Source organism: Varroa destructor, unplaced genomic scaffold (assembly GCF_002443255.2).
Source record: "Varroa destructor unplaced genomic scaffold, Vdes_3.0 BEIS01000002.1, whole genome shotgun sequence".
In the NCBI taxonomy this organism is placed as follows: domain Eukaryota; kingdom Metazoa; phylum Arthropoda; class Arachnida; order Mesostigmata; family Varroidae; genus Varroa; species Varroa destructor.
Window position 1 is genome coordinate 1,754,676 of NW_019211455.1, and position 21,607 is coordinate 1,776,282.

The 21,607-nt window shown below is 41.8% G+C and overlaps 1 protein-coding gene and 1 long non-coding RNA gene across 18 annotated transcripts in view; one reads left to right on the forward strand and one right to left on the reverse strand.

The window, feature by feature from the left end:
* LOC111245905 (uncharacterized) overlaps window positions 1–21,607 on the reverse strand; it is a 71,664-nt gene that overhangs the window by 29,613 nt on the left and 20,444 nt on the right. For 13 of the 16 annotated variants that reach the window (XM_022794893.2, XM_086980729.1, XM_022794898.2 and 10 more), the window contains 10 exons: window positions 19,213–19,590; window positions 18,718–18,896; window positions 17,573–17,683; window positions 15,280–17,346; window positions 14,692–15,016; window positions 14,254–14,511; window positions 13,942–14,020; window positions 11,042–11,327; window positions 10,461–10,716; window positions 3,148–3,311 (listed from right to left, as the gene is read on the reverse strand). In XM_022794893.2, the coding sequence (XP_022650628.1) occupies window positions 3,148–3,311; window positions 10,461–10,716; window positions 11,042–11,327; window positions 13,942–14,020; window positions 14,254–14,511; window positions 14,692–15,016; window positions 15,280–17,346; window positions 17,573–17,683; window positions 18,718–18,896; window positions 19,213–19,590 (4,103 nt within the window). The remainder of the gene's footprint in view (window positions 1–3,147; window positions 3,312–10,460; window positions 10,717–11,041; window positions 11,328–13,941; window positions 14,021–14,253; window positions 14,512–14,691; window positions 15,017–15,279; window positions 17,347–17,572; window positions 17,684–18,717; window positions 18,897–19,212; window positions 19,591–21,607) is intronic. The other 3 variants (XM_022794899.2, XM_022794897.2, XM_022794894.2) reach the window with 2 other exon arrangements.
* Window positions 3,173–21,607, forward strand: part of LOC147757235 (uncharacterized) — a 33,294-nt gene continuing 14,859 nt past the window's right edge. Inside the window, exons 1-2 of one of the 2 annotated variants that reach the window (XR_015321659.1) lie at window positions 3,173–3,313; window positions 6,360–9,500. This is a non-coding gene — a long non-coding RNA (uncharacterized LOC147757235). Of the gene's footprint in view, window positions 3,314–6,359; window positions 9,501–21,607 lie in introns of those variants that run through there. The other variant, XR_015321660.1, reaches the window with a different exon arrangement.

A 21,607-nucleotide genomic window follows, 5' to 3' on the forward strand; every position in this document is an offset into this window, starting at 1 on the left:
TTCCATGAACGGTGCGACTCTCCCCCCTGTTTCCGTTAAACACACGGAGTCGCAAGGCTAGCAAACGTAAGGCAAAATCGCTAGCACCCAGATTTCGTACGGCGGTCGAGCCAGCTGCTACATCTGACAAATCAATCAATTTAGAAAAGGTTCGTTTCTCTGGTGATCGAGGACCGAATTAATTCAAAATGCCGAATATTTGGGATGACCGCTCCCTTAGGGTCACATCCCTGGCAAGGGGGATAGTTGCACATTGTACTTTGCAATGGGCTAAATTTCATATGTTGAAAAATGGCAAGAAGAACAGTTAGATTGCCACTGGTCAATGCTGTCATGCTAGTTACAGAACTGGCCCCCTTAGCACCCTAGGAAGTTTCAGGCTGTGCAGGCTCAAATAAAATCGTAACTAGTATTTTAATCGATAACGATACATAAAGACGCTTTCATCAACTTCTACATAAAAAAAACTACGTCTACGTTGAAGGTGGCGATTTCGCTCATTTCCTGTAGAAGGTACGTAAAGTAAGACAGGTTTTCGTAGCATTACTATTTAAACGTTGAGTCTCTGTCAACTGTTCCCTTTCCCATTTTGTATCTCATTCTTTTATTGGTGGTACACACCCATGAAACTTCTATCGCACTCCGCAGGTTCCCGATGGAAGCTCGCTTCGAAACAGTATTCCCTTAGCATCCGCTTACATTCACATCATTTCAAGACATATCGCCACTCAAGCGCCGACTAATTCACAAACGATAACAATGAGCACAAAAACAATAGATTAGCGCACTTAACGGCGACGACGATAACTCCAGTGAATTGACATGTTCATGTTCTCAGGGAACGTTTTGTCCAGCACCATTCCAACAAGGTTTTTTTTCAGGGCCGCTCTAAAAGCCAACTGCCACCAAGTTCCGCCAGCGGCAAGTTTCTGCTTGTGCAAGCGGCTTAGCCCACTCTGATAGAGGAAACGTGGCCACGAAAGCAGTCCTGGACCGTATTTTCAAATGGCTAGCGAAATCATCGAGACGCTAACTCTCGCGACGAGCATCAGTGCAAAGCTTACTACTTACTCCACCTCAAAAGCGTTGTTTGTTATCGGCTGCTCCCTGTTAGTCGTTTGTAGCCGAGTTGCCATTGGACGTTAGTTCACGTCACCCGACGCAATCGGCGGAGTCCACAGGGCTTCTCGATCGTGGCACCTCTGCTATTGCTTTTGCTGCTATCCGTGTTGATGCTGTTGGCTGCGCAATGGGCAAGAAGAGCTGATAGTAGTAACAATAACAGCCAGTCGGATCTAGTGATAGGATAGAGGTTGGCGTTGGTTGACAAGTAGTAGCAGCTGTAGTGGTACTGATACTAATAATAGTCGCCCTAGTTGAGTGGTAAGAATAACATAAACGCTTATGCTGACGCTGGATATGGCAATAGCGTGCTCGGATGAATAATGCATTTACGCCAGCGGTGCCTTTGCGTTTCGCCTGCTCGTGCTGCTGCGGCTGCTGCTGTTGCTGCTGTTACTATTAACAGAGAACTGACAAAAAGCGATTGTTGACGCAGGCATGCAAATAGAACAGCATCAGATTATAGACAGACGAGAGCATATGATCAAATCAGAGCAAGAACGCACCATATGCTAAAGACAGTACACAGTAATGGACTAGTAGAGTAGAAAACGTTATATCGGCACCGTGTTTAGCTGTAGGCCATCGATAGTGAAGCATGGTTTATTCATATTGTTGCAGTGCTCGTTATAGCTTAATGGCGACCTTCACGAATAATCGAATTACATCGAATCACCAAATGCTGTCAACTAAAAGTTGCGGCCACCGAATTTATCTTCTGAGCGGCGTCATCGGCGTCACTTGGACGGTCTAGTGACAGGGTGGGAACCGTCCCATTTCCATCACTATCTGCCAGTACATAGGAATCAATTCAGTTTGCCATAGATGATAGACGTGACAAACGCTTAAGGGTGCGCGCTCTAGATGAGGACAATCAACAGGACCACTCGGCAATAGTAAGAGCTAATAATTGCATCCGTTAAAGTTCGACAACGCAGGCGCGGCACATCAACTTACGGAGAAGGACACAATCACGCCTACGGCAGTTTTGTAGGCGAATATCCCTGCAGTACAGTTCGTGTCTGGCTGAAGTCTTTTCTCTGCTTGAGATGTCATTATTTGTAGACTATAAGCTACCAACGGAGATGAAATAACATTCCTCGAGGCAAAAAACCCATTAACCGAGACGTATAGCCCCATTCCGTTGAGCACTCATTTAGTCGAAAGGAGCGTTACTGCGTTCATATCCGGGCTCACTATATCGATACCCTCTGAAGCTTTAGGGTTTCCTGCGCGCTCAGTTGAAACTGAAAAGAATCTATAGATCGGATTGTTCGTGGCTTTCCTCTGCAGTGACTACTCTTCAAGCAGTAAGAAGATCAACCATTACCGGCAATGTAAGGTGTACTAATCTAGTATAGTCGATATGAGAACGTGTCCAGTTGACGTTATTATACGGAAAGTACAGATTACACAAATTCATTGAAATGTAAACGGTGAAGCAGTCGATTGTTTAAGGGCAGTGTCTATTTCTGAGGTTATGAGGTCGACGTGTGCTTAGTTAGTTCATTGAGTAGGCTAGGCTTGTTCAGGCTGACAGACTGATAGGACGGCAGCGTCTTAACACGAGTGCATACGACTATTCTCCGAAACTGCGCAATACAGCCTCGTTCGATTGTAGAATTTTTTTATCTGATGCCAGGAAAGGGCAGTCGTCAATCATTAGTAGAGTAACGACTAGCTAGGTTTAGATTTAAGGTAAGTAGGAGCACGTTTCCAGACTGTATTAATAGATCGCGTCTACGTAGCAGCCCTTTGCGCGGCTAAGATTGAACGAATTAACCGGAATTTCATTGTATACTATACGGCATCGTCATAGAACAGCATTCGGGGCATTTTAATTAAAGAGATATGCTCTGAAAAAGCCCAAGGTCAACTGAAACATGAAAAGTTAAGGTATTGGATTCTATGACCGCATCAGGACGGTACCAGGACAGTTAATGTAAGAGTCATGAATGCGCTTTATCCTGACGTCGTTATGTCAGGATGAAGCGGTGACTATCCAATCCCTATGCGACATAATACCTCGCAGCTGTTTAGTGCGGTAAGAAAGGAGTTTTCGTAGCTGGTCCTGCACCTCAGTGGCACGCTTCAATAGATCGTCCGTATCTTCATCTGAATCAGAGACCTGGTAACGCTTGAACCCTTCAGGGATTCTCGGCTCGTTCGTCGAGTGGATTGGAGACCGCCTGTAAGCACATTGTGACAATTAAGTTAGTGGCGCATTTCATTTTTTGAGAACTTCTTTTCAGCATTTTCCATATTTTAGATAGATAGACATATCGAGACAGAAAAATTATGTTAATTCTCAATATACAGTTGTTAAAATAATATTATGCATGGACTAAATAAATGTTTTACGATATACTTATGCCTAACATACGTAGACAACAATTTAAATAGTTGGAACGGCAAGACTATAGATATTTAGGACAACTTCTGAGCGCGTGACGTTTGCGCGTTTGATAAGATTTAAGATAGCATAGTTGCTGTCTGATGAATAATAACTTCAAGTGTTATTAAGTCTGACCGTAGTCGATACTCAATTAAAACGGATTTACGCCAAGTGTCTAGAAACTATCACGCCTTTCTCCGTTAATATGTAAGATTTGAGATATGGCTTACGATAAATGAGGATTTTGAATTTTGGCGGGTGTGTTCAACTTATTCAGAGGCCGCACAGTTGCTGCAGACGAGATTAAACGAGGTGTAACCAAATTACATCATCTCAGACAGATTTTCCTTGCAAAATACGTAAACAACCGCCAAAATACGTGGTTGCTGTTGTGAGTGTCTGGACGTTTTTGTTAATTTGCACTTGTTTCTACGATTTATGAAATAGTCCATCGGGTTGCCTCTAAAACCAATGACACTACTACTCGGTCTTCGGTCGAACTTCATTTCATCGAAACGTAATTTCTTCAACTACACCACGGCTATACAGTTTTATGTGGTTAATTCTAAGTATACCATACAGCGGTTTCACTCCACCTTTAATGGTCCAAGTTCTAATTAAAAATAGTGTAAAAAGTATTTTTCAAGTTATATTCATTCCTACAAAGCATTTACAAGCCGATGCTGGTTTATACCCTCATAAATATGTTATAAGTTGACTTTTTTCTGGAGCAATTTCTTTCGAAAAAAAAATAAATAAAAATTAAGATTTAATAGAAATAGCTTAGCAACACAGAATGAACCTGCTAACAAAAAAGAGCTCAGTTTGTCAGAAATCAAAAGGAACCAAGGAGGCCGAGGCCGGCACGATAAGAACATCATTAACACTAACAAAACTTAAGAAGACGCGGTCAACGTTGACGTAGTCCAGATTGAGAACACATCTAGCAATGAAACCAACCATTCGGGCAGTTAGTGGTAGCTTAGTTCGAAGGCTCCATACTCAACAGGGAGCTTTTGTTGTCTAAGCGGAGATCAAGACAAGTTGTGCAGTAGCTGTATTACGTTTTCCGTGCAATCTAGAGTAAACGGGTTTCTTACCGAGGTCGAAGGCGATTGTGGTAATGGGTCGTATTTCTGTCATGAGAATCGGACACGCTTTCGCCCTATGCGAAGACTCACCTATGTAAAGTGTGCCCTGCGCTTTGTTTCGCTTATAACAAGAGGGATTGGCCTTAAGTGAATGGTATTCGTTGAAAGCAGATATCAATCGACAATCTGTCTCCATGCTAGTGCAGCGGCAACGTGTTTGGCCATGGAGATAATCCAGGTTCGATCCCGGGAATAGGCTACCGGACGGATTCAGTGGTGCAAGGCGTAGAAATGAAAACATTTCTTTTTTGTGGATGTTTATAGAGTTTTGGAGCCAGTTTTGTATGGAGGCCGCACAGTCACAACCATAACGAGACAAAATTTCCACGGCTGCAACATCACCCACTGATTAGGTTTATTCAAAATTTTGTAAGTTTACCATTACACTTAAATTGGAAATCCAGTAGGGTGACGTGTCTAGCATTGCTGCTACATTGTCCCGCCAATAAAAAAAAATGTAGGAAGGAATAGTACAAACAAACCAACACTGATTAAGTTGTATCGCCGGCATTGTGCCTCCGATGAATATGTCGTTCCGTTTCGGACATCAACACTTGGTCACTGTTAATCGTTGTCATGGGCCACTTCAGGATTACTTGATTACCGTATAATCTTATTGGGGTGACCCTGTTGATAGGAGTAGTATTTACCGAAGCGGATAGAAAAATAGCAGGTCAATTCGTAGATTAAAAACCATACCCTTTTAGTTTATTTACGGTACAAACACCGATCGATACGTTCATACAACGTTTGTAACTAGCAAATTTATTTAATATGCCTAGCGGTTTAATTAAAAAAATATTGCATTCAACTTTTAAGTTCGATTAATTGAATGCGTGATTTATTTTAAATTTACTATTTCAACGTGAGTTGATTGAAAAGCTTCCCTTATTGTTCTACCAAGGTGATACTTGGGTAGTGTTATTTGTCCTGAAGGATAGTTACCTATAGATATTTATTTACGATTGTTCACGCCTAAAACCTGGTAGATGAAATGTTAAACAATCCTTCAAAAGAACGAACATTATTAAATATATAAACACTGGCGTAGACCGTGTAGACACTAATCGAAGTGAATGTTGAGATGGGCATCGAACAATCTGTAGTTTGTATTTGGAACTCGATATATTAAGTACAAGTATCTTTATTATTATAATAAATGTAGAGTCATTTGTACCTGTAACATATTAAATATAGTAAATTAAAGACCACTTTTATAAATATTGCATTTGTGTTAAGTGAGAATAGGCACTGCGATACCGTTTGATTTTTCGGTGTGGTAAATTGCTTGATCGGCTAGCTACCCCATAATGGCTCAGACCGTTTGTCATTGACATCTCTAGTATGGGTGTTTCGACGATAAGTCTTGTCGATGGTTCGTAGGAGAGATACGAAGAATGTTGGATTCGAAAAGCTTGTTTGCCATTACATCGCAGCTAAAAAAAAATGCATAGATCAAAAGTCCAACTAGTAATGCAGAAACAGTAGATGAAGAACAATTGCGTTTCCCCATAGCGAGATAGTTGTTCTATGATGGCTCTTCAGCCATCATGTCATTCAGGTATAGCAATTTGCTGCTTTTGGATACTATAAGCTCGTCGTTACTTAGCGCCAACACCTATGAATATCACAGAAATAATGACGCCAGAAACGGCAAGTAATATATGGAAAATACATTTTAATAATTTCAGTCACATTTAAGGACAGGACATACTTCGGTGCGTGTGCTTTCCATCCTTGCATTCGACTACGCAGCCGTCGCCAACGGAAGCTGACCCTTGGCCCACATGTCACAGGCCTGTCGATTCGACGATCGGGAACCCTACACATATTCGATCCACAGCACAGTCTGACGCACCTCTCTGTTTCTGATTTGGTTGTTGATAGTTCAAAGCGTCACTTCGCAGCCATAGTCGGATCTGTCACTAGCTGACGCAAACCTAATAATAGCACCTAGGTTGCAGCGTGGGAAACCCTGTCAGTCGCCGGGTTAGTCACAGACATCAGAGCGCGTTCCATTGGCCTTACTTGAATCGCGGCACGGAGACGTCCGTATGCTAGTGCCTTAGGCACGCAGGAATCGACAAATTCTTCATCGTGGACAAATTTACGACTTCACACTGATATCGACAAATCTAGTTAGCCACCTCTTCAACCTTGACCAGAAATACAACACACACACGCACACACACACATACGTATATGTCTATAAATACGTATACACAGAGACAAGCGTCTATACACACAGGCAACATCAGCTCACATCGCTTTCAAAGCCAACCGCGGCACTAGAAGTGCCGGGCGACCTACTGTTAAAGCTCGGCCTCAGCAATCGTATCTTGTATCAAGCCTGCTTCAGCCATGTGTACCTATACGCCTTACGGCGCGTTTGAAGCAAAAAGATCTGTTTCTGAGTCGTCGACTCGGTTCTATGAAGTCGATTCATTCCTGTCACTATTTACGCTTATCGATTCGAAAGGGCGCCGAGGGCCAACACAAACGTCACAGCAACGACGGGAGCAAGGCGTCGGCTTAGGGCAGGGCAGCAAAACATGCACGTCAAAAGAATGGCGTATTGTAAAGGGGCTTAGTAAATTTTATTGTACGGGCGATGCTAAGCGCGGTGCCGCTTGCGCCTTTAACGAGTATTACTATTAAACTATAATCTCATATTTACCCTTAACACAGCAACAAAACAATCAACGACAATACCGTTCCATGTGTGCTGAGCGAGCAACACGATAAATCACTGAGTGATCTTATCATTTTGGATTACAATATTATGCTATTGTTAAAGCAACAACGTCTAACAAAAAAAATTGCAGAGGCTCGTGCAAGCAACTCATTTCTTCCTCCGTTTGGCGATCAGCCAAGCTATACAGGTAAAAATAAACTGTAAGCTATCTTTAGCAATTGCAAGTATAGCACTGTATAAATCGTTACGGGCCGCACACATTGTAGATAGCCAGTGAAAGCGATATCGAGCTACGGGGCTAAAATATCGTGCTTCAGTGCTGGCCATTAGTGTATTGTTAATGAAGCTTCGTAGACGATTGAGTCAGAGATTGTATTTAACGTTTGACAGGTATAAAAGCCCAGATAAAGGCAGAGCTAGCTTGATTCGGTGAACTACTCTGACACTGCGCTTTTTTGCTATGTATTTTCTATGTTTTGTAGCTCTCCGAACCTCAGAGGGAGAAAATCATCATAGTGTAAATTTAATATCGCATGTGTAAACATTTAAGTTGCTTTCGATGTAAGCTATGTACGCTTAAGCGAGAAAGATTCTAAAAGTTTAAAATCAACCATCGGAACCCGTAGCTGGCAACCGTTTACCTATCTAAACATTGCATTGTTGGACGTTTCTGCTGGTAGACGCTAAAAAATGGCCGAGCTTTTATAGAACGAATTACTTTTAACGTCTTTTGTCGTTTTAATAAATTCAATATAGTCAGCGAATGATTTAAGTTGTTCAAAGCTGAGACAGGCTCGTTCCTTCATTACCTACTGTCCCTTTGCCATCGATATTCTGCCGTAGAATAGTTAAATAGTTTTGAAGTAACCAGCGTTTTCGTTTGCATTTACGCTTCACGGCAAGGTGTTACGCTATGTATTTTACTAATATCAAACCCGGGGCCTTGGACGGTTAAGGAATACGTCCCACTGTATTAAGGACTTGAATATTTTGATTCATACATTATGGAATATTTGATTGTTCTATGATTAAGTGGGATAACATATGCGATCATATTCGGGTGCACCATGAATGCGGTACGTTTAACCCAAAAACCGTGCCCCCGGAAAAGATCCCTAGTTCCAAATGTTAACCCTAGGCATCATACATTGTCTTATAGATGCCATATTTTGGAGCTCAATTGATGCCGTTAAATTGTGTTGCAGTATATAATGCTGCCTTGTGGAAAAACTGGTATCGATGAAAGAACGCGTGACTTCAATATCTGCAGTCTAAGTTATGTAAGTAATACGTTGTTTCGTCGGCAAACAATATGTATACGTATGGTATATTCGGCGACAGTCTACAGTTTACCGCTGTTCGTACTAACTTAAAATATTTACTAGATTAGGACATAAATTAACGGCGGCTCGTTTTTCCGTGCGCCTGTCGTTTACTCAAATACACCATGCGAAAATGTTCTCGTTCTTGCTTTTGTAAGTCCTTGTTATTTCGTTGGGCAGTAAACTAAATTTTAGGTCGAGTTCAAGTCCCAAAGGTTTGAAAGGTTGCAGGTGAAAGAAATGCATTTTTGATGCCGGCTTCACTTTAGTTTCTATGGAGGTCGAAATCCATTCGAAGCAAGCTACTAACTTTGTGCCCTATACAGCGGTAACCCTATAACTGTGAACACTGTTAAAAAAGGTTCGCCTAATTCAAAGATGAAATATCAGACCTGGAGAATGTATCTCATTGTAACCGAACATTCGAGGCAATAAGTACCCCAAATGGCGAACAGCCATTAACTAGCTGGAAAAAATAGGCTGCGAGCATCCAATCATCGTCCGGAACCTTGAATTTATGTAATTCTATTAAAATTTAGAAGCCTGTATGTGTCATACACTGAATAAATTCATAAGAGAACAAGGCATAGAGGCTCCACATCTCGCCTGGCGACGACCATCATGCAGCCATAATGACAGATTTATATTATTTAGAGAATTATCACTGGTTAGGCGAAGTGGTGTCTCAAAGCCTTGCTATACTCAGTTTAAAATTTTTTGGCTATACGGAATAAAGAAACTGGTCGAAAGATGTGAAAAGATGATAAGCCATGGCGATTACATAATAAAATTTTTTCCAGAATTTGGGTAAAACACTACGTCTTTTTTTATTGGTGAAAACCCCGAATTTACTATATTCCAACTCGAGAAGTAACGACGTCCGAAGACTAACCTATTTCAGCATGAAGTGAAGGGCGTTTATGAATGCGCGGTTTTAAAGCTAGACTACCTACCCGAAAGTTTAGATAGATAGGTACCAGATGGACTGCGTCATCATTGAGGCGAGCAGGTATCACATTTAAACACTTTTTTTCTGCTTTTAGCGTAGGACTAGTATACTTCCTAATGACCCTATTCTTGTTGCATTAAATAATCGTGGTACCTCATGGAACTGTTCCGGGACAGAAATGACGTAAGCACATTGAGGCTAGACGCCTTCTAGACAGAATCAAGTCTTTAAATCGTATTAGTTCCAAATCCTATGCATTTCACGAATAAACGAATTCACGAGTACACACTAAGGTAAGGTAAGTATTAATCTATGAAAGTTTCAGCGTAGGGTTTTCTTTGTTCAACCGAAACTTTTAATGGGCCTAAGGTAAGATAAAACACCCATGTGTTCCTTGGGCCAACGCGCCATAGCAATATTTACCGATGGCGAGCCGCGCATAACATTCAGCGACCGCAAACAAAATAATAAACTATTAAAAGAAAATCCCAAATCTTTATGGCCTCTGCGGTTTGCCTGAGAGTAAAGATCTTTCTTATTGCGTTTGAAAGAGTTGTTATTGCGAAAAGAATATCTAGATATCACCAAAATACTTTTATAGAAGGACACTTTCAGTAGTCAGATGCATGGTGTTCCGCCTAATCAAACTTATGTATTGTATAAACCACCTATTCTGAAATTTACATACGAAGTTCCGAATGTACAAAGTCTTCGTCATGGCTCATACATGCCTATATCGATCGAAGGCTACGCAGGCACAGATAAAACAACGGGAAGAATATAATTGTTCCCTATTTAAGTTTTAGTTTGTACTTTTGAGACTCACTTGACGATCCTCTTTCTTGGATGAGAATGAGGCACAGGTTCATGGTTATCGGTGTCCGTTGAGGAGCTATCGGGATCTCGTTGCGTACGGGTTGAGAGCGGCCTTTTCTTGAGCAGGATTGAAGGGGACGGCTTTGGCCGCGGAATAGGCCCATCCGACCAGTCAGAATCCGAATCCAAGCTGGGATCTCTTTGACGAGACGACTTTAGAGTGCTTTGCTTTGTGATTAAGCAGTCAGATTTTTCAGGCAAACTGTCTAGATAGTCAATGAAAATGAATATACGAACTTTGAAATATCAACTCAGCTGAATTAAGTCAGTAAGTTCTAGCTAACTGATATAAATGCAGCCCCTGTAAGTGCTAATTTTAGCGATTGAATTAAGCTTCGCCTAGAATCCTTTCTAAACGAATTTTTCCCCTGTAATAAAAAAGCAAAGTTATAAATACATTCACAGACACCCACATGTGCACCACATGATCGCTATCATCTTCGTTACATAACGCGTTGCAAAATTGTGCCACTGATTAAATGAGTCAGGTATGACATTCTCTGTAAATCGGTGCTCTTGTATTTAACTTACCGTCCGGATTGGCCTCATTAGTTGCCACGGAAAATGACGGAGTGTTTTGGGACAGAGAGTTACTTCGGCTCTCGTCGGTGACTCGATCATAATATCGAACATCTTCCTCAGCGGCAAACGTTACCGATCGGTACTCATCCGGCCTAGTACAGTCGTAATAGACCGAATCTCCAGAGTCGGCGTCAGTTTCGCTCATACGGCTCCGCTGTAAAGTCCCAAGGCCACTACAGCAACTGGAGCCGAGCTTAGGAGGGATTAATGGTGGCAGTTCTTCCTGTTCGGCGATCTGTTTATTACAAACCGGCCACAGAGATAATAGCCGATACAGCCAAGACAATTAGAGGATTCCGTCGATTAGGGGTAATCGTTCTACGTTAATCAATGGCACCAGTGCAAATGTGAAGACGTTTGCAACGCATAGAAAGGACAGTTTTCTCTGCTTTGCCTATCGTTCTTCGCATATGCTGATCAATTTTGGCCGGACTCAATTTGTTTAAAGTAAAAAAGAAAATAGAACTACAGCTGCAAGAGATTGTCCTTCTGTTGTGCCATTGAATAAGCTCAAAAAATAATGTGTAGAAACTGTCAGTGTTCATTTCAACATGACAAATAAATACTGGTGGAAGTTAGAATGATAACTCCAACGTGGGCAAAAAAGGACCGTTTGATAAAGAAGGCTTGAGGTTAAGCCTCTCTTATGCTTAAGATAACATCGCTTGCAAAATAAAACATATATAGATATCAAATAATAATAATAATAGGTACAAATATAGGTTTCCAATTAAGACGCAGTCATTTACACTTTCGCCACTGATGATAGCGGTATATATTTTGTTTTATTGCTTTCATCAAACTCGCTCAATTGGCAATTACAGTTGCGTTGTTTTTTTAATAAATTTTGCTTTGCATTGAATAAAGTCGTGTGTATTCACATTAGATGCTTGGCCTGCCGATGGCTATCCGAAAGGTCAACAACGCTTATCAACAAACCGAAACAAATCACTGGCCTATCATTGTCAATTTAGAATAGGATGCTTCCTAGGTTTTCACTTCACGTATTGTTGCAATAGAAATGAGATGTTGAAGTTTTCTTTACCTCTTCATTGCCGCAATCTGATATTCGTAATCGTCCTACAACAGTCAGAATTGCAGCGGCTCATTTAAGAAAGTTTTAAAAAATAAGGAAGAAACAATGTCTAGATTCAACAGACGTGCTGTGTTCATCCGGACATTTATTGTCCCACACGTGGCCTGTTACTTGAAAAATACTAGGAATAAAATGGCGATGCAGCAGAGCGATTGGAACGAAAGCAAGAAGAAAGGACAGTAGATCCAGAAGAGGACGACGGCCAGGGCTACAGCGGCCTGAAGCGGGGTACCGCCCTGTTTGACCAGCGACCGCCGGAAGGACTGAAATGACGAAAGCGGCCACAGAGCCAACAGCAATAGCAACCAATGCGAACGTCAGGACACACGAAATTTCGGCTCTATTTACAGTAGCAGAGCGGTAGTTCATGAGACAGAGGCTAAACGAGCACACGGGTCAAAGTTGAACGACTGGCCGTCAACGGAGAAGCAGCAAGTAGACACTTGCTCAACGACCGCTGACCCACTTCGTCGCCAAGCATGGGACAAAAAAAAACAACAGATTTCTCGTTCTGCTGACATCCTGCGAACACGCCTGAATCGATACCTCCTTCGATATGTTTAACAAGTGTGGTCTCTGGTCAGACAGGTAAACTGATTTATTTTCATCTGGAGGGTCCGTCTATGGTCTTCAATAATCGATTGCCAGAACCAAATAAGAACGATTTTTTCGGGAATGAATTTGAGCATGTTTAATTTTTCTAAGGCGTATATGTTTAATCAGGTTTAATTGTGGAGACCCAAGCTGGTCCCCGGAATAGGGCTTACAATAGGATTTTTGCTAAAAAAAGAGGTAATCGATTTAGATGTGACCCCTTCGGATATCTTTGTAGTGTAAGCATGCACCAAGACAGTGACGGAGGCGCGTTCACCACAAGCCTCGGTTCATGTCTTTCCGAGTGATCGTCAAATTGGGTAATAACAACAGTAATAGCAATGAGATGATTATTTATTTAGTGAAACGTAGTAAGAACAGGACTGTCTTGATATATAAGAGATTAATAGCGAGGCGTGGCTGGGTGTCGTGAGTGCTCCTTTTTTTGTCTCCTGCGTCCCTCAACGGATTCAGAGTCGAACCGAATCGCTTGCTATGTCCTGACGTCCTGGTCGACCCCAGGAGTAGTACCTCTTCAGAGCGTGGCTAAGTCTTCAGAGAATGGCTACGTGACTCTGAAGGATTGCCCTTTATTTAAGTTGGACTTATCAATGACTCTCGAACAGCCAATTTTCAGATATCTAATATACTTCTAGCAGTTCCAATGACACGCCGACTTGCAAAGCTACAAATCGCGGATCAGACCTTATTTGCGCGTAATGTAAGTAGATTGGTCAGTTCATTTAATATATTTTGGCCAAAATCGAAATTAATATCACTGATCTGATCCGGAATCGGAGGAGACACGCAGGAGATTTGTATTTAGAGGAGATTTGTATTGGATAGTGGGGGTAGATTGCCGACAGCCACTATCTTCAAGCAACTATCTTCAAGCCGAACTATCTTTGAGCAAAATTACTGGAGAAATCACGTCGACAGCCATTGTTTGTCAATTGCTTTACTGAACTTAACGCGCATATTAAGCACTCGAGTTCAGGCACATATTAGTTAGCTGCAGATTGAGCTCAAGCCAAACCGCGGTAAGATGAATACTCAAGCGAGACATAATAAATCTAAACATGTACATACGTTAAAGAGCTTTTAATCAAGAACTATAGGTCACGACCATTAGGTTATTTTAAAGACGAGTGTCGCTTACTTGTAGACTGGAGATACGTTTTGAGAGGTCGCTCTCGTTCAACGATGCACCTTTGCGAAGGCATACAGGTTCGTCATAGCTGAAAGTCGAACATTTCATGTATCCCAAATAAGAATTCAGCGCTAACGAAATGCATGCCTTAGGCAAATGAAATGCGTAATTTCAGTTAATCGTTGTTGTGCTAAAATAGGACTATACAAGAAAACGATTCGTGTTGGCAAAGAAGGGGATTACGAATTTTTAATTCGCCGTTGAATTAATAATAGGCCAAGGCAATTTTAATTAAGCTAAAAGTGCCTCGGCCTAACTTACAAAGTGGTCAGGAACAATGAACTGGTCGGCTTGTTTGCGAATGTGGGAAGGCATGAAGGTGATGCACTGTGGACGTTCTCGAAAGATCCAGATCGCGACCGCGCAAGTTTATACGGTGCACCTTCATAAACTCCGCCCCCGGAAGATACAACTCGCTCGATGCGCGCCAGTAAATCCGTACTAAGATTAACATCTGTTTGACAATAAACAGAGTATTTATCGCTGCCGCTAACGATTGGCATTTTGGTAACAGTTTTCCTGAAATTAAGAAAAAAAAATTCAAGGAGACAATTCATATTGAAATGTTCGATTTTGCTATTTGCACCAAGATTCGTGAAATACTGAGTTGGCTTGAAAAGTCGGGAACACTGAAGAGTTTACTCTTCATTATCTGCATTCAAATCGGCTTTCTTCCAAGTAGCTTCATTGGTTACTTACGTAACGGAAACTTTTGGGGGTGGCGGCCTTTGTGGTTTTGGAGGCTTTTTAAATGTTGTGGTCTGTGGTCTTGTATCAGATGATACCGTCGTCGTTGTGATGGCCGTCGGGGTGACTTTAGTGGTCACCGTGGCAATGCGCGGTGGGGGCGGACGTGCGGGCGGGATTTTTTTGCCTGACCCGCCTTCGCAAATCAGTGACGATGGTGTTGTCGCTCTGGTGCTCGGAACACTTGTACCATCTATTGACGAGCACTCAGCCCGAGCCAAAGGAGTAGCCTCCATGGCTAAAGATATAGGCGTTGTAGGTGGCGAAGATGGTTTGCCTGTAGTTACAATGGTTAGAAAGTTCGTAACTTGGAACAGGCACAAAAGTGCCGATGCACCAAACACTGAATTCATATATATGAATATATTGCCGAAACACATTGAAAGGTGGCACTTATTCATAGAGTCTTTGCGTTTTTTGAGGGTCCCTAAAGTACATGATTATTTTAACAAGTATGAAACAATTGGCTAGAAATAAAAGGCTAGAAATCTGTCGCAAGTAAACAATTCATCAAGCTGAACAAATTCATTAGAAACTCACCGATAATTGTAGGAGTTGTCGGTCGGGGCCTGGGTGGCACCGGGGGTTTTTGTTTTTCGACTGTCTTTATCGTCGTTATCGTAGCTGGCTCGTTGAGGGCACTGGTACTTTTTCCTTTGACAAGCTGGGTTTCAATCTTAATCACCTTGGGGCTGCCGCGAATGCCCCTCACCTTAAATTCTTTCACGAGCAGCTGTTTCTTTCCCGGCTCGCCGAGTTCGTCGTAATGATGGTTGACTGGTTCTTCCTTTACTTCTTCGGCGACTTCGCTGGCGTCCATGTACTGAATAGACTCTTCACGAGCTGACAGGGAAGGCGTTGATTTTGAGAGATCTTGGAGACTTCTTTTGAGCATCTTAAATGGGCGTGCATAAATTGGCTCCTTTCGTTCACCCACCTGTATTCTCCCGTAGTGGTCTTCCTTTACCTCAATTTCACTATCGCCAATTTTAGCAAAGAAGGTAGTCTTATCAGTGGCCGACTTGTTATCCCCTGTTGACTCGGCAAGAACAGGCATAATAACGGAGGTGATATGCAGATCTTCGCGATTGGGAAGATTGCCGCTTTCCGATTCTGTTTTTGTTTGCTTGTGAATCCCGGACGGCAGGTCTTTAGTAAAGACGATTTGGGTTGTGATCTCGTAATCATGTTTAGTATTTTTGCTTTCCTTGTTGTCGTCCATTTCAGGCGAACCATTTTCGGATTTAGGGCCGCTTTCGGTTTTGCTAGCTATCGCCTTGGGCATCATTTCTTGGACTTTTTTAACTTTAGTGGTAATCCTATCCAGATTTTCTATGAGCATCTTCTTAGCCGGCGATTCTGTGTCTCCTTCGGTTTCTTTTGTATATTGAAAGCTCGTAATTCTGCCCATGCGTCTCTTCTTGAGATCGGGCTCCATTTCTTCGGTGAGAACTACTTGCTGAATTATTGGTTTTTCGGTAGGGAAGTATTTATCGATGAAAGTCTTTTTCTCGCCTTGTTGTTGGCCGTGGTTCTTAGCGTGATCGCCCTCTTCCTTGCTCGTCTTTGTAAACACTTTACCCGTAAAATCACCCATCATCTCGGAAAACGTTTTTTTCTCCTGATCTTCCTCGCCTTCATTAGATTGTTCGCCGTCCTTGGCGGCACGCGAAAACACCCAACTAATTAATGACTGTTTATGCTCGTCTTCACCTTCCAGACCGCTCCTGGCTTCTTTTGACTCCTTGGTAAACATTTTTGGGAACAAAGGTTTCTTTTCTGCGCCTTCTTCCTTCCCACAAAGCTCCTTTTCTTCTTTCGCTTCTTTCGAGAACATTTTATTTATTAATGTGGGTTTCTTTTCGCTGTCAACGCTTCCGGTAGGAACTTTAAGTTCTTTTGATTCTTTGCTAAATACTTTCGATATAAAGGAGGATTTCTTCTCGCCTCCTTCGGAAGATGGATCTTTTGATTCTTTAGCTTCCTTGTTAAACATCTTGCCCAGCTTATCCGATAATGTTATTTTTTCCTCCTGAAAAACGTTAGGATCAATATCAGCGTCGGCCTTCTTTTCACGATGAAAAACTTTACTAAACGTATCCGAAAATGATTTTTTGTCTTCGGATTCTTCACCGCCAGCTTCCTTTTCTCGTTTGAACATTTTGCCCATAAGTCCAGGCTTTTTCTCACTAGAATCGGCTCCACCATCTTCATCGCCGTCGCCCTTTTTGAATGGATTCTCCATTTTGATACTTTTGACACGCTGCATGAGTCCTCTCTTTTCATTAGGCATGGTGGGAGCTACAACTAGGCCACCCTTCACAGCTTTAACGTTCTCATAGCTTATTTTTGAAGAAGCGACCTTGACTTCAATTGGCATAGCCTCCGCGTCATTGGGTGCCTGTGTTCGAGGCTTGCCACCTTTTAGGTCGATAGACGTCTGTGTTGCGAGAACTGGCCAAAACTCTCTCCGTTCTGCCTCCATGGAATCTTCAAATCTAGAAACAACCTTACGGTCTTTGTCTTTTTTCATGAGTGGGCCCGAAGTAGGCACACCGGGTATCGGGGGAACTATGCCTCGGCTGGTATCGATTGGTTCGTAGCCGGCTGCAATAAAATAAATATATTTTTTTTTAATATTTATTTAAATTAATACTAGGTAAATAAAGTTGATGTAGGGAATGAGCGGCTAATTTTACATAAACGATGAGACCATCAGTTATATGACTTATCAATTGGTAGATAATCGCCTTGGTTAGTACTTGGACAGCATAGAAAACCAAAATCGACCTTCCCTATATAACAGGTAAACTAATAAACAGTTTTGATTCACCTGTTTGGGCGGCGGCCTTCACTTCCTGGAGGAGATCTAGGTTTTCGTTATAGTTTGATTCTTTATCACTGATTCCTTCATCTGCAAATTGCACCGAGACAATCGTGCTCGCTGTAATGAAGCCACAATGAACGAGACAACAAAAAAGCAGAAAGGCGCCCCGCAATGGCTCTTTGGTTAAAGTAATTATTAGCCCCTATTGTGCACAGTGAGGTCGAGCTGTTATAGTCTAGATACGGTCAGAAGAAAACGGCCATTCTCGCTTGCTTCCTGCGTTCAGAACCGTTGAGGCAATGCATGCAAGCGACGCTAGCGACACCGAATCCCCGGCACTAATCAAGCGTCAAAAATCAATAGGATTAGAAAGTACAAAATCCACAGAATGTAGTTATCAGTCTTGTGAAACCGGCTTGAATTTATTTAACTTGCCACTGGTTCGTCTTATGTTACGTATTCTAAGCGACATAAAATGTTACCAAAAAAAGAAATTTAGGGAACACTAATCAAAATCTAACAGACACTCACCTGTTTTTTCAAAACAATAAATCAGTGTCAGATCACGTATCGATGGAAGATGCAGACCCCGGGTCACACAGTAAGAGGAGCATCGAGTGCTTGGGGCGTCGTGTTAGTAGCAAACAGACGGCAGGATTAAGATGATGCACGCGATTAAGGTGATTGCAGGCATTGCTAATTGATTTAGCTTGCCGTCGTATTTTTATCTCAAGGACAGGTTACTGATTTTGATGTTGGTTTTTTTTTGACGATGTATTAATTATATGGTAACATGTGCGGTTGAATTAACCATAAGGAACGGTATTAGCACGAACTAGATATACCGTTAAGTAGCTTTATTACATACGCGATCTACTGCAATGTTATACTTTATAACGGTGTGATGTGTCCATAACAAGCCGTACTAAAATGCATACGATCATGTTGGGCACTGGAATAAAGGTTAGACATGTACCTTGTGACCCAAATTTTGGCGTCTCAGTCCGACTCCTTGCAGCCCAACATGTGCTATTAGATTATCATGGTCGTGGATTATTTTTGGTTTGAATGATACATTATTTTTGTGCAACTTTGATGTTAACTATCGATAGGCATTGTTCATTGATTTGCTAGTGCGACACGTAACTTACTTGAAGGAAGTCGGTTCGACCTGGAGAGGCTGGGCCGCGGGGGCTTGGCAGGAATGGGAGGCCGATCTTTGGGGTGGTCACCCTTTTGGTATGGTCGCACCAACTCTTTGGCCTTTTTTGCCAACTGCGAATGTATGTTCGTGCAGCAGACACCTTCGTCTTCAGAATAGTACCCTGGCCTATGACACAACACAACAACAGCGACTTGTCTCAAAGTAACGGGAAAAAAAGCAGAAAACTCAAAAAAAAAACCTATATATAGTGACGGTAGCATTCCATAGCTATTCCATGAGCGAATAATGTAAACGGCATTTCCATCATCTTTGACTTTTTAGTTATGTAAGATAAACGTTGAACTGCAACATCATATTCAGCCTCGTTATCGCAAACAAGTAAATGTAATTTAATTTTGGGAATACTGGACGACTTCCAATAAAATTGTTCAGTTAGAAACGGCCCTATCCACTGCGAGTCACCGAACGCAGTTTTCTGTACCTGGCGCCGTGATCGAGCGTTTCGTATTTATGTTCTTCGTCTATGGCCTCTATGCGGTTCCGCTCAAGGGTATCGACTCTGGTGGCTCCTGTTAAAGGCCGGCGCGGTAGGGAATTCGTAGGAAATGCCGGGTCGTCGTCAGAGGACGCGGCAGGACTTGTGATAGGGTTTGAATCCAGTGAAGCGCCCTTGGAGGGTTCTTGCATCGGACTTGGACTGACGGGGGGCCGAAACGGTCTCCCGTGCTTACCAGTTCTATTGGGAGGTAGATGGGATGCAAGTTGAAGCGATTCGAGATGCTGGGAAGGCGCGCAGCAACTCGACCCAGATGAAGCGCAGCTGGAACTGCTGGCCACAGACGAATTGCCGGAATCACGGCTGCAGAAATAATTACGGAACAACAAAACAACTATACAAACCAGGAATTCTCTATGAAATGAAATCCGATATGTTTTTTTCTAATATAGTTCATCCGCGATTTACGTGTTAGTATTATATTTATTAAACGCTGTGTTGGGTGGATTCGATGACAATAGATAGTTTAGTGGATACAAAAGGGCTGAGAAGTGGTATTATACAATTGAATCAAACTCCGTGCCTTGTACGGAACAACTTGTAACTGTTCGCTTTCCCATTAAGTTAAGAACAATTTTTGCCAAATAAGCGACATTGTTTCCATCTCGTTAATTGAAAAAACTTTATAGTTAAAAAAAATATTATCAGTGTTTAATATCTGTAGTGTTTATGAGCTGTTTAAAGAAATAAAATTCAATACTCAGTGAACAACGTAAAATACAGTTCCACCTTTATAATGAACTTATCGTGATAAATTTAGATTATTATATATATATATATATATAAATGCCGAGGCAGGTTTGTGCATCAGGTAGAAATCAACATAGACCATTTATCAATATTAGTTTCTAATGGTTTTATTTTCAACTGCGTCTGAACATTAATGGAGACTTCTGCATAGAAAAAAGCTTCGTTCGACGCGTCGTTCCTACTAGTTGTGCTAGAAATTGCTAGTACATTAAACCCTTAGCTCTATCTAGACATTCAATATTTCGCTCCTCTCCTTCATAGCGCAGAATATCGTTATATTTCGTTGATCACTAAAGCAATATTGTTCTTCTACGGTTCCGGTAACAGGGAACTTTTTCTAGCCTTTTCCTGTATCGGTCTCTGGTACAGCGTGGGCCTATCCCTAGAAGGATCTTAGCCCGTCCTATGCACACAGCGTTATAGTGCTGCGCGTATTCTATATAACACTGAGCAAAGTAAACAGCCCATCTCGGCCACTGGTACAATTGAAGAGATCAAGTGACAATCTGACCCAGTAAATGAAAAAGGTCTTGAGGTCGTCGCGAAACGGTTCGCCTCCGTTCACTTTGGCCTGTGCTGTTTCATAGTCTCTATGCCACCTAATCATTGACCGTGAGACCCAACCGCTAGAAAATCGACAAGTTTATCTGAAAGCGCCTGTCGAGACTCGAAGCCGTCTGAACTAGCTCGCCATTGATACTAACTATTCAGGGACAACTGAACAATTTAGAGCAGTCATGATAATATTAATTACATAGGCACTCGATTGTTATAGCAATCTACGTTGACCAGTAACGAATACGTGCCCTAGAATAATACGTAATATTGTCTCGTGAAATGAAAACTACACAATATTGTTTTTTAGTGGTAAATATTTAGCATGCGCTCGCATTTCTGATTATTTCAACCTTATATAATCGGTCGTTATTAGTAAGACAAAACAAAAATTGGCCGGACTCATATAAGCGTTCCTTAGTTGAATATACCAAGCACTCTCTGTTGATCTGATTGGAGCTACAATAGGACAGATTGACTCACAAAAAACAGTTTTTCCAAAAACCGATATCAGGGATGTAGGTTACACAGTATAGTTACGTATATAGCATTTGATGCTTTCCCTTTCTAGTGCCCAATAGCACCGTCCCTTCATTTAAGAACCGAAGCATGTTAGAAATTCGCATTTGAAGATTCTTAAGTTTAGCGAAACAACTGAACGAAATGCATCACTATCTTTTATTTACTATATTATTTGTTTGACCGCTGTTGGCCACGCACGACCGCGATCTGGTCCATCTTCATTTTATATACCTGTCGTGAAAAAGTGCCTTAGTTCTCCTTAATCTCGCTTGTTACCTAGAGAAATAGAGTTCCACATGCAACACTTATATTCAACCTATAAGGACTGCTTATGACACTCAGTCAGGGAATACTAAGATGTCACCAAATTAAGCACCAAAGTTCAAGGCGGCCATCCTCAACTACACATCTGCCTTGCACCCTTAGCTTTCGAAATTAAGATTCAGCGTTTTTTAACGAATTGGCTAGAAAATTACGAATTCGTTAGCCTACG